The 25,745-nt window shown below is 40.7% G+C and overlaps 1 protein-coding gene across 12 annotated transcripts in view; it reads right to left on the bottom strand.

Moving 5' to 3' along the window:
* Positions 1 to 25,745, bottom strand: part of ofcc1 (orofacial cleft 1 candidate 1) — a 341,671-nt gene that overhangs the window by 179,794 nt on the left and 136,132 nt on the right. For all 12 annotated transcript variants that reach the window (XR_011352133.1, XM_069920841.1, XM_069920839.1 and 9 more), the window contains 2 exons: positions 8,831 to 8,919; positions 4,035 to 4,159 (listed from right to left, as the gene is read on the bottom strand). Coding sequence is in view for 11 of the 12 variants with exons in the window: in XM_069920841.1 (XP_069776942.1) it covers positions 4,035 to 4,159; positions 8,831 to 8,919 (214 nt within the window). In the remaining variant the exon portion in view is untranslated. The remainder of the gene's footprint in view (positions 1 to 4,034; positions 4,160 to 8,830; positions 8,920 to 25,745) is intronic.

The raw sequence follows: 25,745 nt of genomic DNA, 5'->3' as shown, positions 1-25,745 counted from the left end.
TACCAGGTGAAGTGGAGATTCTGGATGAAAATAGTAACGAGGGACACCCAACAGCTGTGGCAGGGACTAAGTGGCATAACCTGTTACAAAGCCAAATCTGGTAAAGTAGCAAATGTCAAAGCTTCTCTCCAAGAGGAGCTCAATGCCTTCTACATTCGATTTGATGACAATAACAGTGAAGAACCACCCCTCTGCACCCGTGTCCCCTGATAATCCCTCCTGTCTGTATCTGAGGATGACGTGTGTGCAGCCTTCAGAAGAGTGAATTCAAGGAAAGCATCTGGCCCTAATGGAGTACCTGGGTGAGTATTAAAGATCTGTGCTGACCAACTTACCAAGGTATTCATGGATATCTTCAATATTTCACTCCAGTAGGGCATGGTACCCACCTGTTTCGGCGTCAATCATACTGGTGCCTTAATGATCATCAACCAGTAGCACTTGCATCAACAGTGATGAAGTGCTTTAAAAGGCTGTTGATCGGGCATATCAACTCTGTTCTGTGCAGTGACATGGATCCATTCCAGTTCGCCTACCGTAGTAACAGGTCTATGGCAGATGCCACCTCACTGGCTCTACACAAAACCCTGGAACACCTGGACAGTAAAGATTCATTCATCAGGATACTCTTTATCAACTATAGTTTGGCATATAACACCATCATCCCCTCAAAACTGATCAGCAAACTCCAAGACCTGGGAGTTAACACCCCATTGTGTAATTGGATCATGGATTTCCTCAACTCCAGACCATAATCAGTGAAGATTGGTAAGAATTTCTCCTCCACAATCTCCATCAGTACCAGAGCACCACAGGGCTGTGTTCTCAGCCCCCTGCTCTACTTACCTTACACCTACGACAGTGTAGCTTGGTACGACAATAACAGCATCTACAAATTTGCCAACAATACCATGGTAGTGGGTGGTAAAAAAGGAAGGGGATGAGTCAGCAAACAAGATGAAGATTGAAAACTTGGCTGAATGGTTGACCAACGACAACCTTACACTCAATGTCACCAAAACTAAGGAGCTGATTATTGACTTCAGGAAAGGAAAGCCAGAGATTCACAATCCAGTGATCTTTGGGGGATGAAAGGTGGGGAGAATGATAAAAAATTTAAGTTCTTGGGAGTCACCATCTCGGAGGATCTTTCCTGGACCCCACACACCAATGACATCGTGAAGAAAGCACGTCAGCACCTCAACTTCCTCCGGGGTTTGCGGAGGTTTGGTATGACACCAGAAACCCTGGCAATTTTCTTCAGATATGTGGTGGAAAGTGTGCTGGTTGGCTGCATCATGATCTGGTATGGGGACACCCCTGAGGGTAAAGCCCTCCAAAAGGTAGTGGACATAGCCCAGAACATCACAGATAAAACCTTCTCCACAACTGAGTGCATCCACAGGGCAGCAGCAATCATCAAACACCCACACCACTCAGTACATGCTTTGTTCTCGCTGCTGCCATCAGGAAAGGGGTAAAGGGGCCACAAGACTTGCACCACCAGGTTCAGGAACAGCTGCTACCCCTCCTCAACAACACACTTAGACTGATTTAAGGACTCTGACTTGTGCACTTTATTGATTTTCTTTTTGTCCTCTCTGTATTGCACAGTCAGTTTGTTTACATTTGTTATCTGTTTACAGTGCTTTATTTCCATGTTTACATTGTGTACAGGATTTTTTTGCACTACCAATTAGTGGTAATTCTGGCGCACACAAAGGAAAAAGGGATCTCAGGTATGTGATATTATGTATCTGACAAAAATCTGAAATCTGAAGAAGGTGCAAGAGGGAGTTGTACAAGCTGGCATAATTTTGACATTTGGGCAGATTTTCAGAAAGGATATGGACCACATAAAGGCAAACAGGACTGGGTAAGAATGCCAACTTGTTAGTCTGAAGAGCCTATTCCATATTGTATGAGCCAATGACTCCATTAATTTTATTTCAGTACCCATTGGCTGAGAGTTTAAAATGAATGCACGATGATCAGAGGAGATTCACCAAAATGGCAATGAGCAAGCGTACAGGAGGGAGATAGATCATCTCATTGAGTGTTTCCACGCCAACAATTTTGCGCTCAACGTTAGCAAAGCCAAGGAGATGATTGTGGACTTCTGGAGGCAGTCAGGAGAACATGATCCAGTCTTTATCGAGGGCTCAGTCGTGAAGACGGTCAAGAACTTCAAATTCCTGGGTGTCAACATCTCCAAAGATCTGTCCTGGAGCCTCCATGATGAAGCAATCATGAAGAAGGCTCGCCAGCAGCTATACTTTGAGAGGTGTTTGAGGAGATTCAGTATGTCACCGAAGACTCTTGAAAACTTCTACAGGTACACCGTGGAGGTCATTCTGGCTGGTTGCATCAATATCTGGTATGGAGGCGCCAACTCTCAGGACAAGAAAAAACTCCAGAGGGTTGTTAACTTGGCCTGTGATACGATTTCGAGGACATTGACAAGAGGTGGTGTCTTAACAAAGCAGCTTTTATCCTCAAGGACCACCACTACCTTGACCACACCCTCTTCACTCTGCTACCATCAGGAAAAATGTGCAGGAGCCTAAAGACAAGTACTCAGTGCTGCAAAGACAGCCTCTTCCCTGCTGCCATCAGATTCCTGAATAATCAATGAACCAAAGGCACTGCCTTACTTTGACTTTTCTTGCACTATTTTTTGTAAGGTGGTTTATATGAATGTTTGAACTGTGATGCAGCCGCAAAACAATAAATTTTGTGACTTGTTCACGACAATATATTCTGATTCTGACGTTGCCTGGGTTGGAGTAGTTCAGACAATTGGAGACAGGAGATACTGGCTTTGTGCATCTTGGAGTGGACGAGGCTGAATGGGGAGCTGATTAAGGGTAACAGGACACAGATAGAACCAATGTGAGGAAATGTTTACCCCTAGCAGAGGTCTGTAACTACAGGGCATGGGTTTAGGGTAAAGAGTAGGAGGTCTACAAAGACCTGAGGGAGAATTCATTCACCCAGAGAGTGGCTGGAATCTGCAATACATTGCCTGAGTGGGTGGTGGAGGCAGAAACTCTCACAACATGACAACATGTATGAAATAATCCATAAGACATAGGAGCAGAATAGGAGCCCATTGAGTCGGCCCCAACATTTAATCATAAGCTAATCCATTTTCTTACTCAGTCCCACTGTTCAGCCTTCTCTCTATAACCTTTGATTCCCTGGCTAATCAAGAACCTATTAATCTCTGCCTTAAATATGACTTGGCCTCCAACTGCTAGTGGCAACAAATTCCACTGATTTACCAGTCTCTGGCTGAAGAAATTCCTATGAATCTCTGTTCTAAGTGGACACCTTTCAATCCTGAAGTTGTGCCCTCTTGACCTAGACTCTCCCACCATGGGATATAATCTTTCTACATCTACTCTGTCCAGATGAGCTCTTGAATAACCAGTGCATAGAAGACTACAGACTGGTACACTACATAAAAGTGCTGGAGAAATACAGCAGGTCACGTAGCATCCATGGAAAGTAAAAGGCAGGTCATGCTTCGGGCCTGAGACCTTCTTCAGGAGTGCTGAAAACCAGGCAGTCAGCTGAATCAGAAGGTGTTGGGAGTGGAGAAGGGGAGGAACTCAGGCTAACCAGTGTTCTTATGTGTCTTCCCAGCCACAAGAATCTTGTAAGAACAGAATGTTCTTTCTTCTGGCTTGTACATGGTTAAACCATGACCATATACTCACACAAACAGTACTCAAAAGGTAGGATTTACTTTTTCTTGACAATGGCACCTCAACTTTATTCTTGTACTTAGCTAATCTAATTAACACGATTATTTTTTAAACACTGATCTTTTCATAATAGAAAAGTCAAAGAACAGGTACCGTAATCCCCCTGCTTTGAGCTATGTAACAGATTAAGAAAGGAACCAATTAAACCCAGTTATAGGTGCCAAAAGGATAACCTAGATAAAGGTAATGAAAGCATTTCTGAAGATTGCAGTGTAAAAGATCAGACTATTTTTTAAGAATGGATAGTTTTAACCTGGCACTCACACAACAGAGAATCGGTATTGGGCTAAGTCTTCCAAGCATTCTGGCTCTGCAGGAGATGTGCTTTCTTCAGCTGGGCTCTGGCATTTATCCTTCCTGTCAAACTCAGCCACATTACGACGACTTCCCTGTAATCAAAAGGCAAAATGAGAATGTTTACCTGCTATACAGCTACATCGTCCTGTTAACAGCAGCAGCAAATTCATCCATTCACGTGGCACAGAAAACCAACTGCTGGAGAAACTCAGCGGGTCAGGCAGCATCCACAGAGGGAAATGGACAGTCGATAGTTTAGATCAAAATCCTGTTTCAGTCCCCTTTCCAACACCTGCGGTCTCTTGTGTCTCCATTTACATTGGGCCTTAAACGCAGCCTGATGTCAGCATTGGCAACCAAAAACTGATACAAAGCCACATATTGTGGAAATTCAACAATATGGAAAGTTTTAAGGAACAACCTACACCAGAAGGAATGTACTTGCCACAGAAGGAGTGCGGGGAAGATTCATTAGATTGAACTTCAGTGACACAAAACACAAGGATATAGGAGCTGAAGTAGTGCACAATCCCTCAAGCATTCCCTGTCATTGAATGTGATCTATGCACACTCAAGTTTCCTTCACTATCAGTTCTCTTAATCCTTTACTCCTCGATCTATCCCCATTTATACTGTATATATCAAATGATCTGGCCTTCACCACCCTCCAGGGCAGAGAATTCCAGAGATTCGTCACTCTCATTTTTAAATGACTTCCCCCTTATTTTGTTGTTATATCCCTTTGTTTGTGTCCCTCAGACAAATGAACACATCAACTATGTCAATGCCCTTTAGATTCTTATTTGAATGAGGTCACCCACATTCTTCTAAATTCCAAATAATACAGACCCAATTTTTCGAACCTCACTTAATAGAATAAACCTCTCATACTACAGATTAACCTGGTGAATTTCCTTTGGACTGTCTTCAAATACACCATACCATTTATCCAGGTTTACAGATTGAAGAGAGATTGAATAGACAAAGCATGTATTCTACAGCATGTATAAAAATAAGAGGAATTTAAATATTCTGACAGGTTGAATGTAGGGAGGATATTCTCCCTGGCTAAGGAGTGTTAAAACCAGAGGACACCGTCTCAGAATAAGGAAGAGGCTGTTTCGAACTGAGGAGAATTTTCTTCACTCCAAGCATGACGGATATTTGAATTTCTCCGTCCTGAATGGCAGTGGGTGCTTACTCGTATTTCCTTTCTTCAAAAGACGTATCAAAAGGTTTTTGTATATTAAAGGAATCAAGGAATCTGGGAACATTTCAATAGAAGTTTGTTGTCATGTTTGTTTTGCGAGCAGGAGTTAGTCCTCACCTATGAGGCGCGACAGGTATGACGTGGAAACAGGAGTGCAGAGTTACAGGGTACGATCAGTTGGTGTGGAGCAAAGGCAACATCATTTTACTATTTTTCGATCCATTCAGGAGTCTGACATTGGTGGGAAAGAAACTGCCCATCAATCTCGTGGCGCGTGATCTCAAATAGTGATTCTTCTTCCTGATGACGTGCCCCGAAAGGGTCAATTTTTGTACTGTGATTCGATGACCAATGCAATTGATCAAATTGTTCTGAATGGTTCAACATATTAACCACACAGCAAAAAGAATTTCAGGGTTGCATGTGATGTCATGTATGACTTCTGACAATAAATCTGAAATCAGTAAACACTCAGGGAGCGGAATCATAATCATATTCACTAAACTACCACGCCCATGTTTTTAGCAGATGCTTGGGAGATCGCACAAACATTTTAATTAAGAAATCAGAAAATCAAAAGACAATTGGTAAATAAACTGAAAATCCCTCCTCAGCCATTTATACTAAATATATAGCATGGTGCTTTGAATTTGGTTCCAAAGGAAGTCATACTCAAACGGTAACGGTTTAGAGTGGCACAGATGGTGTAGCAATTAGCACAACACCTTTACAGTGCTGGTGATCGGGACCAAGGTTCAAATCCTCTGCTGTCTGTGAGGAGTTTGTACGTTCTGCCTGCATCTGCGTAGGTTCCCAGGAGGCATCAGTTTCCTCCCACTGTTCAAAACGCACCAGGGCAGTAGGTTAATTGGGTGTAAAGTGGGCAGCACGGACTCGTGGGTTGAAATGGCCTGTTACCATTGTGTGACAAATTATAATTATAGTACAGTATACCATTAAAAGCACAGCTAGGCTTCATGCAACAATACAGGATACCTATATTACAGCATGATGTTTGTAATCATTTTCAACATTTTTACCAATGCATTATCCCACTACATTTCCATCAAAAGAGATACCAGTTTATCAACAAGACCACAAGCTATGTGAGTAATGAGACTTTAAACTTCTGGATCAGACTGAGTATTTGGAGTAAAATTCTAATAATCTGGCATGCCTGCAACATTGGCCACACCAGACTAGCAGATTTACTGGAATATCAGATGTTATTTTGTTGATAATGCAGATGACTTTTAATTCACTTCTCGAAAAGATGTTACACAGTGATATTTCAGTGAGCCTAGTCAGAAATAGAAGCATGGAAAACCTCAAGGAAGCATAACACAGCCAGCTGAGTCAGATGAAGAACCATTGGAATTCCAAACAACTAGACTGTCGGATTTTTACTATGCATTGTTACAAAGAAGGCACACGACATAACTCTTCTTTCCAACAGGTTCACAGTATGTCCTTGATTGTGAAGATGCACACTGAAAACTGTGCAATCTTTAGAGGAACACTATAACTGAGTGCAGTATGGAGATTTCTATATTAAAATATGAGTCAATTAGAAATCCAGAAGGTACAGTCAGTTTCATTTTGTAATGACAGTGAATGCTGTTAGTTCTCTGCCATTACACCCACAAACTGGACCAGTGTGTTCAATTGATAATGGAATGGCAGCACGGGAAATGGTTGAGAGGAATAAAGGAGAGTTTTACCACAGACAAAAGACAAAGGAGGAAAAACCCAACACCCAACCCCAACCAACCAATTTTCCCCTGCAACCGTGTCTGCCTGTCCCGCATCGGACTTGTCAGCCACCAATGAGCCTGCAGCTGACGTGGACATTTACCCCCTCCATAAATCTTCGTCCGCGAAGCCAAGCCAAAGAAGAAAAGGATGTAAAGTGAGAAACATTGGAGCGCCTTTTACACAGCCTCTTCAAGGCGAGAATGTGGCGCCTTTATAGTGCCACGCCGTTCTGTGGATAGGAACAGTGGAAGTCAGGAAGAGAGTTAATGTCAGTATTAGAACAAGCACCTGAGAAGCAAGTTAAATGTTCATCTGCTAGTGGTGCCAACAGTAATTTCTAAACTATTAAGTTTGAGTGAATGTCCCTATTAATTTGCATAGAGCACAAGCTGCGAATACCAAAGGATGCTCGTGTTCAGATTTAGTCATCACTAAGCCCACAATTTCGTGCATTGTCTTTCCCAAGGCACTCAACCTTGCAAGGTGACACAACGATGAAATCAGTGGAGCCAGTGCCTCACACCTCCCTCCAGCAACCAGGGGTTCAATCCTGACCTTGGATGCTGTCTGTGTTTCCCTCATGACTACAAAGGTAGTCCTCCCACATCCCAAAACCACCACTGGTAGTTTAATTGGTTGCTGTGAATTCTGCCCCCCCCACCCCCCATGTGTGAGGAGTAGCATTTGGAGGGCAGTTAATGGGAATGTGAGGAGAATAAAATGGAATTACGGTTTTATTAGTGCAAAAATTGGGTGTTTACTGGTCAGCATGGACTCAGTGGGCAGAAAGGCCTGTTTTTGTGCAATATCTCTCTATAATGCTAACTCAATAGCCACCTTTAATAGCACTTATCATTCTGTCTTACATCTACTCGCCCAATTCCCTTGTCCTCAACCCACTTGTCACTGGAAACAACATTTCTGCTTCTATCTTATATATCCTTTTATATATGTTTCTATAAGATCCCCCTCCCCCATCATTATAAACTCCAATGAGTATCGTCCCAGGCAACTCAAATCTCTCATCAGCTAACCCCCTCATTTTTAAAATTAACTTGGTGAGCCTCCTCTGCACTGCCTCCAAAACGTGAATATCCTTTATCAAGTAAGGAGACCAGAATTCCCCGCAGTACTTTCCAAGTACAGCCTCACCAATCCCCTGCACGATTGCAGGTGGCAATGAAGGCCAACATCCCATTTGCCTTCTTGACAGCCTGATGCTCCTGCAGACTAACCTTTAGGATTTCATGTGCAAAAACTCCCATTGTTTGCATGCGTGAATGTGGTCCAGACGTGTGAGAGACATTGAGTTCTGTGCTCCAGCAAACTACTGCAGCCTACAGGCGGCAGGCAGAGATCACCCAGCAGATCAGGAAAGGATGGGTGTGAAAATTATTTAATGAAATTTCACTGTCAGAAGGTGGAATGGTGAACCACTTAGCAATACATGGTCGTCGCCTTTAATATAATGGGTCAGTCGAGGTCTAAACCCTGACACAAGAATATATTGAGGATGTGCAATAACAATGTGGAATAAAGATAAATTAGAATTTAAAGGCTTGCAGGTTAACTGCTGATTTTGATTCATTTCAGTTCCATCTGTATATAGCCTAAGACTAGATGTGTTCTCAACGAAAAAGGCTGGCTGGCACAGCTGACTACACCAAGTGCCACTCAATTCATCTTGTCAAACACATTAAAACCACCTCTGAAAACCACAAATACTGCTGGGCGTGAAATATATTCTGACGAGTCCTAAGCTGACAATTGCACTTTAGTTTACAAACAACGTTCTCACCTTCAGAAACACTTTATTCTTGCTGTTGGTTCTGATTCGCTCATCAAATTTCTCTGCAGACTCGGGCCTGCTTCCACAGGTACGGTGATCTACAATGCAAAACAATTATGGAGTTAAGATAGTATTGTGGCAAAGCAAAATTGGCCTGTTGTTGCTAATGGTAAGAGGGTGCTGGACAATAGCCCCATGTTTTGTTGACCGTGCCCCTTACCTTCAATGGAGTTGGACTCCAGGAGAGAGGAAGTGGCTAATTTTCTAACATCCATTCAACATGAGGATCAGACCAATATTTTTTCTCCTTTATTTAACAGTCAGATAACAAAGAATTTACCATCTACAATTGAAACTATTCCAACATTCAGAATGGATTCAGAAAGAACCGCCTTACTCTCCTATCCCTTCCAAGATCACTACCTTCACTCTGTTCCATCTGATCCCTCTCTGTAATTCTGGATTTATTTCTCAAGTGTGTATGGGTTGACTAGCTCGATGGCTCTCTATAAAACTTTCTTTCTCTACCTCAACACAGGACAATAAACTTGAACTTGAATAAGGGTTCAGAGAGCAGAATGTTTAGTGGATGCTGAGTAAACTATCTAAACAGTTAGGAAAGTTAGTTACAATACTGAGGGCAAAAGTTGATATGAGAGAGGACAGAGTGTGTGATTGGTAACCAAACTGGCATTTAAGAGGATAAAGCACAATGATGAAGAATAGGGGGAACAAATAATGAACAAATGGAGGCGTAAATTAGCTGGGTGGAGATACTCTTTCATTCATTTTCAATTATTGCAAGATTGTCAGCTACGTTTATTAAACGAGGTGCCGGAAAGAGGGAGCAAACATTTCCTCTGATCACTCCGCATAATGACTCTGTGTTCAGAGTTGCAAAGATTTCCCATTTTGGCATTCTTACAGAATCACACACTTGTATTTTTAAAATCAGCAGACTGATCATGGTTTTGGGCACAGACACTGGAAAAAACCTCCCCATTATTCTCAAATAGTTGCAAAGTCTTCCATGTAAAAGTCAAAATTATTTGAAAAGAAGAACTATGTCAGTCAAGCCATATCATATTTTTTTTATTTTCAAGAACATTATAACACACACACACACACACACACACACACACACACACACGCATCAAAAGAACAGTCATGGCATCAACTTGTTTTCTGTTGCTTCACAGCATTTGCAAACATACAAAATCTGTGTTTTGGAAGTTGTGGATAAAATATAAGATGTACTAAAGAACTCAATAAAGAAACCTTTCCATGGTTTATGTTTGACTCTGCAAGTCAATGTTCTTACTTAAGGGGAAAATCTGCTCAGTATATAATGGTGGCATCCAAATCAGTTCTTTGTAAAGGGTTTGTAATTTTGTTCATTTTTTTACTGTTGCTTTCTACTATGCTTTTCTTAGATCAGAAGGATACACTAGACCTATGTATCAAACAATAATTAGTTATACGCCTACAGTGGTTTAATGTATCTTTTGACCTACATGCTGACACAAACAGTTAATGGTATTATGGTTTCATAGGAAGAACACTATATAACAAATGTTCAAGGCAGCCATGCTTGGCTCTCAGGTTACATGTTATTCCTTTTCAAGTGAAATTGTTCCCATCCAGTCCAGGACCTCCGACTAATGAAACTTAAACTAGAGGGTGTCGCATCCCATTTAAAACATTATAAAGCAAGGCAGACTAACAAGCAAAGCAATTACTGCTTTTGTGAGCAGTTTTACCCTGTATGCATTGGCTTTACACAAACGGAGCATACAACGATAGAATTTTTAAAAATCTAGTAAGTTCAATTTCTTTTTGACAAGGACACCATATTTCTTTTTGTCTCCCTTTTGTTTGTGATTCAGTAATATTAACCAAAGCTGCAAGACTGGCTGGCTGAATTCATTTCAACTCCTACTCCCCAAATATCTTGTAATAATTTGCTAAATAAAACGCAATAACAATAATTTCTCTCCCGCAAAAACAGCGAGGAGCTCCTCAAATTGAAGTTCAATATAATTTGCTCTGAGATCTGAATAAAACATATAAGGAAAATCAGTCAAACACTCGCAATTAGAGAAGATGAAAAATCTAAAAAGAAATTAAATTTCGTTGTAATACAACTTCCATTCTTCTCTTGCTAGAAAATTACTACCAAAGTGTTTTTTCTGTAATTTAAATGTTAAGCCACCAGATGTGTGTCTCATGCTTGAAGAGTTGAAGCTTTGCATTATTTAGCATATTAAGACCTACAGAATGTAAAAAAAAGAATTCTTCATTGCCTGGAGGTTCTAATTAAGTAAACCTTTGCTTGATGCATGCAAAAATTGCAATACAAGAAATTTCTTTTTGCAGTCAGTCCCAGCAATATAATAAATATGGAAAATTCTAAACCGATATAATTTTTCTTTTGCTTCAGGATTCAAATATATCTACTATAATCAGCTACTCGGAATAAAGGCAAACAATCAGCAAGAGACCTAAAGCACTTAGGTTAACATCCACATACTTTGTGTAATAGTAAATGAATATCACATTTCACACATAGTATTCACAAAACATAAGTTAAAACTTAGTTATCTGTGGCATTTTCCTACTTGCCAAAGATCTCAACTTTGTGTGACACACTAACTTTAAGACATGGTTTCTTTTGCATCACAAAGGGCTGGTAAATGCACAATGGGATGAGGCTTCTGCATGGTGTTCGACTTCCAAAATATGGCCCCATCAACTTCAACAGAAACCATGCACAGGCACCACTGAAATGCAATCAATGGTGAATTTATTTCCCAAATTCCTCAATTAGCACATGGCCAAAAAAGGCAAGTTCAATTGATAAAATCTGGCATAAAAGTAAAAATGCTGCAGAATGACTTTCAAGATCCCTTTTTATTCTTATCTTCACTCATATACTCAACGTCAACTTTTGAAAACCTCTCACAAATTTCCTTCAGCCATTTCTTGTAACAATCTTCATTCTTTACTTTCTTATCACGCTTAACCAGGACTTGAGTGCAGTAATGAATTTATGGTCGGGGTACCGTTTCAGGACTATGATCCTGAGCAGTTAATGCTCTCCAAGATGTGGATTGAAGAGTTAATGCTCCAATCTCCAAGCAAGTCAAGAGGTGATTTAAAAGTATAAAATTATGCTGTGTTGGAACAGTAAAGATGTGCAAAGAAACAGGAGGTTCACGTTTAAACAACTCCTGAGAAAAATGTAAGAGAAATTCTTTTCTCCGAGAGTGATCAGAAAGAAGAATGGGATTATCTGAAGAATTGGTAGAAGCAAATACCCTTGATGATTCAAAAGGATAACAGTTGAGTATCTGAGTGAAGACAAGAAGAAAAAGGTGTTGAAATCTTTTGAATAGAATGGGGGAAACTCATTTGGACAGAATATTAGCATGCACCAGTTGTGTTGAATGACCCGTTTTTGTACAATAATACAGAAGTATTGAATGCTTGAAAAGAAAATCAAAATGCTTCCTATAATTCACATTAAATGTAGAGTGTGTACCTTTATTGGGTAAAAGCTCACCGAAATGCTGCAGGAACTCAGCTGGTCTTTCAGCATCCATAGAAGACAATTACATACTGCCGATGCTTCAGACCTTCTCCAAGGAATACGTGCAGAGGCTGATACATCCAGGGATCAATCCACTGCCTTTTATGAACCAAGATCCAAAGGCAGAGAACGGTTGGTTTAGCGGTTAGTGCAATGACTTTACGGACTCTGTGATCAGGACAGGACCTGGGTTCAAATCCTGCGCTGTCTGGAAGGAGTTTGCGCCTTCTCCCCATGTCCGCGTGGGTATCTCTGGGGGCTCTGGTTTCCTCCCTCTGTTCAAAGCGTACCAAGTGTAGGTTAATGGGTCTGAGTGCAATTTATGGTAGAGGTTTAAATTGGGCAGCATGGATTCGTGGGTCAAAATGGCCTGTTACTGTGCTGTATGTCTAAATTTTAAAAAAATTAAGGAAATCCTAGCCCTGGTCATCATTCTTTGGCCTCTTCTAAAGAGAGGGGATGTAGATACTTTCAAGATTAAATAGCACGATGACAGTCACTCAAAGGCTCACCCATAAACTGGTCAGTTAAGAAAAAGTCAACAAAACTTGCAATAACCCACCCTCACGGCACGTTAGCATAGAGGGCGGCGTCGTTAGCATAGCAGTTAGTGTAAAGCTGTTAGTGCCAGCGACTGGGGTTCAAATCCAGCACTGTCTGTGGTGAGTTTGTACTCCCTCCTCACGTCTGGGTGGGATTCTTCTGGGTTTTCCAGTTTCCTCCCACTGTTCAAAAGGTACCGGAGGTGTAGGTCAATTGGGTGCAATTATGCGGCATGGGCTCATGGGCTGAAAGGGCCTGTTACCATGTAGTATGTCTGTATTTAAATTAAAAAAAAATACTAATCAGAGTCAGTTGTTTCAGGAAAGAAACAGTGTTAAAACAGACTTGATAATCGATTCAATTTTCAGATAAAGAATAATACCTGCATGACAAGTGCAAACTGGAAAAATAAATTTTTCATCTGTACATACTCAGCTGAATACATGAACTCTGCATTATTAACAGGGATTTTCTTCAGATCCAATCTTATAGTGCCAATTATTTTGCTGTGCAAAGATTTTATGTTTTTGGGACATTCCAGCAATCAGAAGATTAAATTTACAAAAAGACACTCACATCTGCAAATCATAGAAGGATGTAGTCCTTATGCAGATGAAGAGGATTTGTGCAATAGGGCAAAAGGGTTGGCATGGGTGTGATAGGCCAAAAGGCCCATTTCTGCACTGTACATCTCTATGACTCTGTGGCATCTACAACTGTTTGCTTACTCCATGTGTGAGGAACAAGCGTCAACTCACAAGTAAGTTGGTTCAATTTTCTGCACCAATGGAATAAAATGTGTTCATCTCCTGGTATGACCAGGGAATGATAACATTGTGGTGAAGCTATACAACCAGCAGCCAGAGGTTTGTACCACTGATCAGATATGGGAGAACAAAGCCCATCTTTGTAATTAGAGAATGTAAGTTCAAGTGATTAAATAAATCTGAATTTAAAAAAAAACTAGATTCAGTAGCTATAATCATGAAATGCTCAATTGTTGTAAAAACCCATCCCGTTCAGTTACGTTCAACCAGGAAGATAACATGCCGTCCACTTCTGCTGTGGATCCAGACTCACCATTGTGATTGGCTCTTAATTGCCTTCTAAACTCGAGGGCAATGAGGGTTGAACAATAAATGCTGGCACTGCCAGCAACAACCACATACTGTGACAAGTGACTAAATATTACAATAGTCACAACTGGAAAGTACACAGGACTGGTAGTAATAGCAGAGAGAAAAAAGAGAGTCAATATTTCAGGTTAATAACTTTTCATCGGAGCTAGCTGGAAAACTGATCGCTAAAATCACCCCATTATCAAAGCAACCTCGCTGACTGTTTCATGCAAGAACTAGGGTAATGCATGTTAATTTCTCAAAAAATTTACAAGCCCATCACACCTCTAAATAGTCAATTTTTACAGTGGGAAATAGTCAATTGTTACAGAGGGGAAATAATTATGAGAAGTATTGCACTGCAATCCCCTTACTGTGAAATGGTGAAGTATTTGGGGACTTGAGTGAACTGAAAAGACCAATGTGGTGACCAAAAAAAAAATCAAATCCATTAGCTGAATAAGAACCATGCCGCAAAACAAGATTTTTTTCATCAGGGATATTCACCCCAAGAGCTGATAATTTTCTGTCAGATGATTTCTTGGCTAATTTTAATTGCAAAGGAAGACATTTTACACTGAAATTGATGCATGCTACAATAATAATGGGTTTACTGTAATTTTGTTTGCTGCAATAATAGCAAATTATGTATTGTACTTCAACTACAAACATCTGGCCAAACACAAACACTCCCTTGACAGGGATGAAATTATTCATTTAACATGATGAGCTAAAAAAAAAACTGTAGAAAGAAAACGGAGTTAGTTTTTCACATTCTCTGTAGTTTTAATTTAACTTGTTTAACATCTAATAGATAAAACAGATTTTGAACGATAGTATCAAGAATTATTCTGGCAGTACAGATGAGTACTTGGTTTTTTTTTAAACATGGTCATTCAGGGCTGAAGAGCCCTTTCCTATACTGTATCATTCTAAAAGACCCACCATGCATATACCTAGACTTTAAAACCTCTAGCTCACATAATCTTTCCCATTTATTTAAAAACTATTTCTTGTTGCAAGCTCCTAATACATTAACAAAAAAAAGGAAACATGGCGTTAATTTAATCACAATTCATTTGCAGTCCACAAGAATATAGTGATACCTATGGCATCAAAACAAAATCAGATGTCCAACCTGATGGAAGCACTTTAAGATCTTTTTCCTTTTGCCTTTCACTTTCTCTTTGTGTTTGCTTTGCTTCCCTCTCTCAACAACATGAAAATCTCTCTCCACTTCCTTTACACCAGTGGGAATACTTCCCTTGTGGGTGATAGGATCTCTTTTGGGAGGTCAAAGGTTGCCCTGGAGAGGAAGTGACAAGCTGCGAAATGTAAAAGAACAATTTTTTCCACATGTTCTTGTACTCTGAAAGCAGCATGGGGTTGTCAGCCAACATCATTTTAAAATGGACCAGGTTACAACATAACATGCCTGTCAAATTCAATTTATAATTAGAGTGGCTGTATTTAGTTATGAAGTTTTACTGTTCCAGTAGGTTAAATCTACATACCACATATATCAGCAGAAGACACTTGAAGTTAGCTTTGAAAACTTTCAAAGTTGTTTAAACACACAAAAAAAAATTTTCTTATTGTACAAGGATCAGATTTAACTGCAACATATAAATCAATCCAATTGTTTCCTTTGGGATTGAGAAGAGAATGAAAAAAAATAATCATATTCAGTACCTTGTCATATACATTTGCATTTTATGGTGGGAGATGCTTTAAAAAAAAAGAGCTCCTTGGAGAAGGACTCCTGTTAGTGCATCTAGTCTTAAAGCAGCAGCTTACTTGCCTGCCTCGAACTATAAATGTTAGAAGTTACAAATTCTCCAGATTGCCAATTTAACTATTACTTAAGTAAAATCCATCACCACTCACCTATTCATCAAAACACAATGAGAATTCCTTTATTCTTGAGGAATTTAAAACTGCCAAGGAGTTATCCAGTTGTACTATTCTTTAACCTTAATGCAGATTCAGATTTCAGGTTTATTGTCAGAGTACATACATTATTTCACATACAACCCAGAGATTCTTTTTTCCTCCAGGTGAGGCAGAATTACCATTTATTAGAAGTGTTAAAAAAAAAACCTCTACTTAACATATTTTAATGTTTAATTCACAAATTAAACATATCACAATTTGTACTTATGGCTTTGATCATTTGAAATAGTTATCTTCAGTGCTTTTTATTGCTGTCAACACCTTACTACAGCCTATGGGTTGGATTTCATGTGGGTTTGGGCAGATGTAGGGATTCAAGGTCTGTCAGCAACAGGCTGGGAAGATTTTCAAATTTTGCACCAGGAACATGGCAAATGGTCAGATGAAGAAAGCCTTCCCTTGGTTGCGCAATGATCTTCCTTTAAAAAATAATCTAGCTCACCTTGCTTATTTAAGAAACTCACCAATTCCCCTTGCACTTCTTTAAGAGCTTGTGATAAATGTAAGCCACCAACAAAAAAAAACAAAATTAAATTTCAAGTTTACTAGCAACCTTTCCATGGTAAATGAGGGTCCTAATCACCATCTTTTAAAAAAAAAGTTTTATTTTGTTTAACTGTTTTCTATGCTAATTCTCATAGTTCAGTACAGATACCTCACTCTATTTAATGTTGCTATACTCTATTTAATGTTGCTATTTGTCAGGCAATATACACTTAAATGGAAAAAAAATTGTTGGGCTGTAATAAAAAAGCAAGAAAATCATGCTATTTCATTGCTGTCAAAGGGCTGCTACAACATGATGGGCCAAATGCCCTTCTGATTTATGATTTTACAAGTTAACATCTCATCTGGAGAGCATATCCGTCTTCCAACTATGAACAACCTAGTCAAAATTTTGAAATTTTCCCATAGACAACTTTGTGCGCAAGAAAATCAGTCTGGATGTAACAGAAACAGAACTGGGTAGCCAAACATATGAATATTATTTACTAAAATAGAAAAAGAATCTGTATTAATGGTCATGTTTGCTACAATGGAATATGCCTGCAAAAAACAAAACATACTTAGCAATCCATACTGCAAAGAAATCATGTTTATGATTGATAAGACCACTGATGTGAATAAGGTTCTTTATTTGAATTTTCTGGATTGCTAGACATATATCACAACCTGACACTCAGAATATCAGTGAACTTTTCTTTAATGTCACTTCCTATTTTGACTGTTTTGAAGATGGATCTCTCGGAAAAATAAAACCATTTCTTTATTTTCTGCCTGTATAACAACCAGTAAAATCCCACAGATGAGACTGTGCCTGTGAGACAAGAGACTTAATTTCAAATCCTTGCAAAGGATAGGAGGCAACTGGACACAAAGGCACTTCACCTCGAATCAAATAATCTTCAAATAATTTGCTAAGAAATTAAGCAAAGGATTTGATATACCTTCTTCAGACCACACATTTAAAAATGTATTACATTTAAGATCGACAAAAGTGTTCTACTGCTAGATGAAAAACTGTCCTTCGAGAATAAGAAACAACCGCCAGAAGCAACTCCGTAGCCTCGCTGCAATAGATGAGGATGTAAGTAATATTCATGTCAAGTGACCACACACATCAGAGGCTCCTTGTTGATATCTTAATGGGATCTTACTCAAGTTAGCATAGACCTCTGAACCTCAAAGGCAGCATAATGATCCCTAAGTGGACCTACACATTAATATAAATGACTGCTAGTCTGTTCTGCAAGAGCTTTAATCTGGGAAAGGTCCCGAGTTTAGCAAAACTTTCAGTTCTGCAGCACAGCTGTACTCAAGCAGTAATTTTAGATTTCCCTTGCAACCCATCACAAATACAATAATTACAATATAATCCAATAATGGTTATCACATTTTTATAACCCCTTGCATCCCACTATTTTCTTTGACTGCATCATATAATATTGCAAGGGTCCATTTGTTTTCTAAGAGGTTGGAAAATATTAATCTCTCACTAGAGATCAATTCGGCAAAAGTCAGCCAGGAACTTGGAAGTATTTGTTGCATTACAGCCTTTTCAATGAAACTTTAAACAAGAACTATTCCAAATGCTTTCCAAGCTAAGCAATGTCAATTAAAACAATTCAAGTGCATTATTTTTTTCTTTTGATAGGCAGAATTTCAAAATCCAAATTAATCCTTCCCTCGATAAAGACGCATGTGCTTCATGGGAGTACAGGTCGGGTTGTTCAGTGCCACTGGTGGCTCTGTTGGCAAATATACGGTTAGAGGCTCAAGTTCCTCTGCAGAATCAAGCTTTTAATCTGATGTTTCGTAGGATAAGAATGTGCAGCATTGGCACAGCTGCTGTTGTTTGAAGAGGATGCAGAAATGAACCTGCTCTGTCTTTAACATCATGGTTTCACCAATGTCCCAGCCAAAATTTATTCTTGAAGGTCAACATGATAAACTAGATGGGTCACAAAGTGCTGAGGTCATGAAAGTTATGGCCTGTTAGCAAATCTTTTTTCAACCCAACAACTGTTGCGATGAAAGCCCCAGGTAGCAGCAAGATGCCTTTCATAGTTTAGTTTAATTTCACGGCCATTTAATTAAATGGAACATTTGTGGAGAGGACACATCCAAATTCCAATACTGTACATGGCACCTTGCTGCCAACACAAAATTGGAAAAAAGGTCTTATGGCCTAAAGGTTGGGCCTATTTGAAATTATTTCCAGAATGCAGAAAAGTAATCTGGAGAGGATCTATTGCCAACCCATAAATGTCCTTAAGAAGGTGATGGTGAACCACTTTCTTGAATGACTGCAGTCCTTCCTAGTAAGGTACTCGCACAGTACCTGACCAGAAAGGACTGATAGGGAGTTCCATAACAATGAAGGAACGCTAACGTCCAAGTCCGGATGGAGCAATCTACAGGTGATGGCATTCCTCCTGTCCTTCTTGGTTGTGAGTTTGCAAGGTGTAGTCAGAGCAGCCAGACTGACCAACTGCACTGCATTTTGTAGATAGTACAACTGCAGTTGTGTGCTATTGGTGGAAGGAATGAATGTTTAGAGGTGGTTGTCGGGGTGCTTTATTCTTAATGTGTCTTGAGTTGTTGAAGCTGCGGTTGTTCAGGCATTAAGAGAGTATTCATCTGTCTTGACCTTGAAGATGGTGGGAGGAGGGTATCTGGAGGTGAGCCACTCATTTCTGGAGACCCAGGCTCTGAATTATTCTTGTAGTCACCATATCCTATGAGAGCAGATTGGAGGCTGGATATTCTACTGCAAGAGACTGGTCCCATTAGTTCTGTGGTCAAAGGTGACCCTTAGGATGGAACCCAGTGATGGTAATTAAAGGTTAGGCAATGCTGTTACAGCACCAGCAACTGGGTTTCGAATCCGGAATTGTCTGTTAGGAGTTTGTACATTCTCCTCGAGACTGCATGGGTTTCCTCTGGGCACTCTCGTTTCTTCCCACTCTTCAAAACGCATGGGGGTTGTAGGTCAATTGGGTGTAAGTGGGCAACATGGGCTTGTGGGCTATAAGGGCCTGCAACCAGGCTATAGGTCAAAATTTAATTTAAACTGTCCCTTGATGAAGATGGTCATTGGCTTTGATGTTACTTGCCAGTTATCAGCTACTTTTTTCAAAAAGCCATTCTTATGATCCAAGGAAATTGTATTTTCTTTCTCCAATGCAGACCCTCAGGAAAGAGGATCACTTACTTCCACTCTGGTTTTGTGGAGTCTAAGATATGGGAACTGAGATACTGCCTCAATGGAGCAGGTTGCAACTAAAGGAATGGATGGAAGGCAGTGAGTTCCTTCTTCCACTTGGGCAGAACTCCATGTGCTTGATCTGTATGGCCTCCAGGCTCTCCACACCAACCCAAATGGTCATTCTTCACTTTAAATGATCATGGGGAAGGGATTCCCAGGAACCCATGAGGATGTTGCATTTCAAGGAAATTCTGAGCACAGCCTTGAATCGTTCCCTCTAGCAACCTGATAAACATTTTTCACAAGAGACCTCAGATCAGAACGATTCTGTCAGGAATCTGGTACTGGGCAGGCGAGTGCCATGGTCTGGCCTTCATAACCATTTCAGATGCCGATACTGGAGATGCTTTTATTTTTTTTTAAATTTAGACATTCTTTAGCTTGGCTTCGCGGACGAAGATTTATGGAGGGGGTAAAAAGTCCACGTCACCTGCAGGCTCGTTTGTGGCTGACAAGTCCGATGCGGGACAGGCAGACACGATTGCAGCGGTTGCAGGGGAAAATTGGTTGGTTGGGTGTTGGGTTTTTCCTCCTTTGCCTTTTGTCAGTGAGGTGGGCTCTGCGGTCTTCTTCAAAGGAGGTTGCTGCCCGCCAAACTGTGAGGCGCCAAGATGCACGGTCATACAGCATTTAGACATACAGCATAGTAACAGGCCCTTGCGGCCCACAAGCTCAAGCTGCCCAATTTCACCCAAATGACCAACAACTCCTTATGTTTCAAGGATGGGAGGAAACTGAAGCACCCGGAGGAAACCCAAACAGATACAGGGAGAACATACAAACTCCTTACAGACAGTGCCAAGATTCGGACCACTGGCACTGTAACAGCATTGCGCTAACCGCTGCGCTAACCATGCTGCCTTTGCCAGGGTGCAAATATTGACACTGGTTTGCTTGCCTTTCCAGTGAATCTGGAGGCTTTTGCAGTGACAGTATTACATTTATTTTCTTCCAAATGTAAACATCATAAACATTGTAACTAAGGTAACTGCACTTATCTTAACAGCCATGAATATCTAGGAACTTAAAGGCTTATATTTAACGCCTCTGTTTGGCACTACACAAGAATAACACATAAAAATCAGGCAATATCATGACTACTTCAGATAACTATCTAGAACATTAACCATGCTCAATGGTTTGAACGTCCCAATGACCCAAGTAAAAAAAACATTTCCATTGACAATTCATGGGAAAAGCGACCAACCATCAATTAGCAAGCACTGCAAAGCCATCTAACCAAATTAGACTTTTTTTTTAAACCCAGTAATCCAGAACCAGCAACAACAAAATCATTTAATTACCATGATTAACATTTTCATTTCCCATTCAGGGTGGTGCATTTAGTTAAAAAAACATCTGCAACTGAATATAATTTGGCAGGGAAGATGGAAGCAAAATCATTAAAGTTTATCCATAATATTAGTCAATTATGAGAAATAGCTTATGTTTATCTCACAGAGGCAAAGTACTGTACTCTCCAGGGACGCTTGCATTTGATTGCTGATTTAACCCAGAATTTAGAAACCTCACCTGGATCTGATTGTTTTGACCACTGCCAACAATTTGTGAGTGAGATATCTGAGTACTACTGCATGAGACGGGTTAGGGCTTTCGTCTAAATACTGTAGGTTATATTCAGGAAGCTAAATGTCAATGCAGGTATCCATGCAGGATAAGTAAAACACAGAGTCTAGAAGTTAGTTTGTGGGATTAATACTTGTTGAGAATCCTGCGACTAATTTGGTGCATTTTTCATTGAGAGCAAAATCACCCCCCACCTTACACAATTTCTGAGATCTTTTGATTTGCCTTTCTTACATCTCAAATGGATGACCTTACAAAAGTGCCCGTAATGATCTCCATAGTTTGGCTCAGAAATATAAACCATGATGCAAGATGAGTGATGAATTTCAATAAATTTGTGTATAATTATAATTCTTTGCCCTCGGCATTTAAAGTTGTGGACAGATAACGGATCTCTAGAAACACTTGTTACCACTTGCAATTTGAAGATTCATCCTTTTATCTGGTTGCCTAGCTAACAGAATTACTTCAATAAGAGAGAAGGCGTGCAGTGATGTCGCTGGGAATGGAAGGCTTGAATTAAGGAGAGGTTGGATCGGCTGGGTCTTTATTCCCAAGTGCATAGGAGGCAAAGTAGTGTTATTATAAATCAAGAGGGTAAAAAAACCACAAGTAAAGTGAATGTTCAGTCTTCTTCCAAAAAAAAAAACGAGATGGCATATTTTTAAGGTGAGTAGAGATTTAAGAGGGGCCTGAAGGGGAAATTTCCACTCAGAGGGTGGACTGTATCTGGAACAAGGTGCCTGAAGAAACTAGAAGTGAATACAATTATGACATACAAAAAAAGTTTAGACATATATGGGGATAGGCAGAGGATAGGAGGACATCAACCAAATGCAGATAAATGGGACCAGCCCAGAATGCCACCTTGGTCTGCATGGACGAGTTAGACAGAAGAATCTGTTCCATGATGTGTGACTTGATGACATTAATTGCCATGTTTTGTTCTTCCAGATTTCAGATTTATTGTTAGAGTACATACATACATACAACCCTGAGATTCCTTTTTCCTGTGGGCACAGAAGAATTACCACTAATTTGTGCAAAAAAAAACTGTACACAGCGTAAGCATGTAAACAAAGAACCGCAAGACAGATAATGAATGTAAACAAACTGAATGTGCAATACAGAGAGAACAAAAAGAAAATCAAGAAAGTGCAAGTAAGAGTCTTTAAATAAGTCTCTGATTGAGTTTCTCGTTGAGGAGTCTGATGTTGGAGGAGTAGCAGCTGTTCCTGAACCAGGTGGTGCGAGTCTTGTGGCACCTATACCTCTTTCCTGATGGTAGCAGCAAGAATAGAGTGTGAGTCTTTGATAATTGCTGCTTCCCTCCGATGGCAGTGTTCTCTGTAGATGTGCTCAATAGTCGGGAGGGTTTTGCCTATGATGTCCTGGAGTTCATGGGTCAGTGCATGCGTGAGAGTCAGGAGAGCGAATTCAATATTGTCAGGGCACTTAACTCTCATGTATGCTCCAACCAAACTCCACAACATGTACATCAGAGAGAGAGAGAGAGGGAGAGAGAGAGAGAGAGAGAGAGAGAGAGACACCGCCCACTTCCTAGCACGCAACGCAGAAGTGGCGCTGTCCCCTGGGCCACGCGTGTCGCCAACAGCGGACTTCTCTGAAGGGAAGGGGAGCCCACGCCATCTTGTGTCAGACAACTGGGGTGGCGATTCGGCCCGTCTAACTGTGCGGTCACTCGGCCCGCACATACACAGATGAATTCCCTATATACAAATTATAAGCAGGGCTTAAGTTTACCTCCAATCCTACACACCATCATTTTACCACATAGCCATGTGGAACCTGATCAAGACTTTTCTGCAAGTCTATCTAAACAACATTCAATCAACCACTACTATTCTTTACAAACAAAGGAATTCAACTTAATGAATCAAACATGCTGTACTGTTCACTAACTGATAGCGAGTCCTTGATCTACTGAGATTTAAATAGTTAAATCTGATATTAAATTGACCTCTGAAATTAGATGTGTTTAATTTCTATCCCTTTCCTTCAATAATGGATTGAACATAGCACAGCACAGGAAAAGCCCCTTCGGCCCATGATGTCTACGCCAAACATGATGCTCAAAATAAACCACAAGACTACAGCTTGCACATGATACATATCCTTCTATCCCTGCATATTCATGGACCTAGAATGCTCTTAAATGCTACAACTGCTTCCACCATGACTTGTGGCAGACAATTCAGGACACCTACCACTCTGTAAAATTCTTGCTCTGCACAGATCTTTCAAACTTTCTGCCCTCTAGCATGTGACATTTTTGCCCTGGGAAAAAGACTCTAATCATATCCTATCTATGCCTTCACAATTTTATTAACTTCTACCTGACCTCCTTTCAGCTGCCAATGGTCCAGAGAAAACCTCTAATCCAGGGATTTATAAGCGGAATCTGCGGCAGATAGATATTTTCCTCAATGAAAAAGAACACTGAAAATTTTTAATCACTCTTGTGTTATGTATTTGGGGAGCTTGCTGTGTGAAAATTAGTTGCAACACATTTCTGCAATTGCCTGCAATTAGAAAGCACTGAAAATGAAAACTAAAAGGGTGCAGATGCTGGAAATCTGAAATCAACTCAAACACTTAGCAGGTCAGGCAGCACAAGGGGAAGAGGGACAGAGTTAATGCTTCAGGTCAAAATCTCTTGGTCAGAACTGTCATACACTTTGAGTTGTTCAGGCACAACATAATTTGGTATTTAGAAGGATGAAAGGAAATCTTATAGAATAATGTAAAATAATGAAAGGAATAGATAAGATAGTGGCAGGGAGGTTGTTTCCACTGGCAGGTGAGACCAGAACTAGAGGTCATTGCCTCAAGAGTCGGGGGAGTAGATTTAGAGTTTGATGAGGAGGAACGGCTTTGTTTCCCCAGAGAGTAGGGGACCTGCGGATTTCCCTGCCCAAGGAAGCAGGAGAGGATGCCTCATTAAATATTTTTAAGGCACAATGAGATAGATTTTTGTATAGTAGGGATTACAGGGAACGGGCTGGTAAGTTCACGGCCAGATCAGTAAAGATATTATCGAACGGTGGAACAGGCTCAACAGGACAGATGGCCTACACCTACTCCTTTTGTTCTTTTGAATGCTCATCTCTTTCCTCAATGAGAATGCAACACATTTAACACAACCAAAGAATTCCAAAACCAAAGAATTCAATACTATAACCTCAGTAAAATTAGTGTGTATTCTACATGACCAGTGAAAGGATTAACTGTAACTTTAAATACTGTGGGGTAATCAGGTAATGCCCATTTAAAAAGAGAAGTCGCAACTTCAGATTTCTTTTCTCCAATATCTGTACTCATTCAAAATTTGTTGCATCCTGTCATTTTAATAATTAGAATTCATCAAGCAAAGTATTTTAATTTAATCATCACATCTCACATTTGTTGATCCAATATTAAATGAGTTGTTATTTTTCCATTCCAAGTAACCAGTGGCATATCTAGGTCAAGTGGCGCCCTAGAACTGCCACTGACATCACACCTCCTCATCAAAAAAAAACACCCAAAACCGCCACACACCAACCATGCTGCTGTTGCTCGACATATCCCCGTAAATTACACATACCTTGTGTAAATGTATTAGAAGTCTGTCTTTCTTACTTGCCATTCCATTCCCAGCTGGAAGGTGCAGGGGGCAGCCAGCAGGACAGTCAGGGGGCGACCAGAACGGGCTGTCAGTGGGGCAGCCAGGGGCCGACTAGGGTGGGCTATCGGTGGGGCAGCCAGGGAGCAGTCAGTAGAGCCATCAGCGGGTGGCCAGAGCAGGCTGTGACACCTCCATGGGCCTCCCGCTGACAGCCAGCCCCGCTAGCCGCTCCAGCCTCTGACACCTCATCAGGCTACTTCAGCCTTCGGGGCCGTTCATCAGCGCCTGTGGCTCAATGCGGGATCAATGAGTAAAATGGCAGTCTTCCCGACCCATAATTCCCTCACGCAGCTGGAACCGGTCTGTGTTTCCCTGACTGGTGCTGGCACAGAGATTCCAGCTGCGTGGGGATTATGGATAGGGAAGACGGCCATTTCACTCATTGATCCTGCATTGAGCCATTAGCACTGATGAGCAGGCCTGAAGTGGCCCAATGAGATGCTTGCCTGAAGGGGCACTCCAGGGTGTTCAAGTGACCCCAGCATTGGAGCACTGCACCCCTGGGAGGATGGATATTAATTATTGGGCAAGGGACTCAGATATTGGGTGGATAAGGCGCTGATAGTGGTGCCCCCCTGCAAGTGGCTCCCGTTCTCTGCCCTACCTGCTGTGCCTTAGATGCGCCTATGCATATCACTTTACAATAAGCTTCCATCTAAATACACTGATGTGTTTAG

The sequence above is a fragment of the Narcine bancroftii genome, chromosome 2, assembly GCF_036971445.1.
Source record: "Narcine bancroftii isolate sNarBan1 chromosome 2, sNarBan1.hap1, whole genome shotgun sequence".
Classification (NCBI taxonomy): domain Eukaryota; kingdom Metazoa; phylum Chordata; class Chondrichthyes; order Torpediniformes; family Narcinidae; genus Narcine; species Narcine bancroftii.
This window is presented reverse-complemented; position numbering and strand designations above follow the sequence as displayed.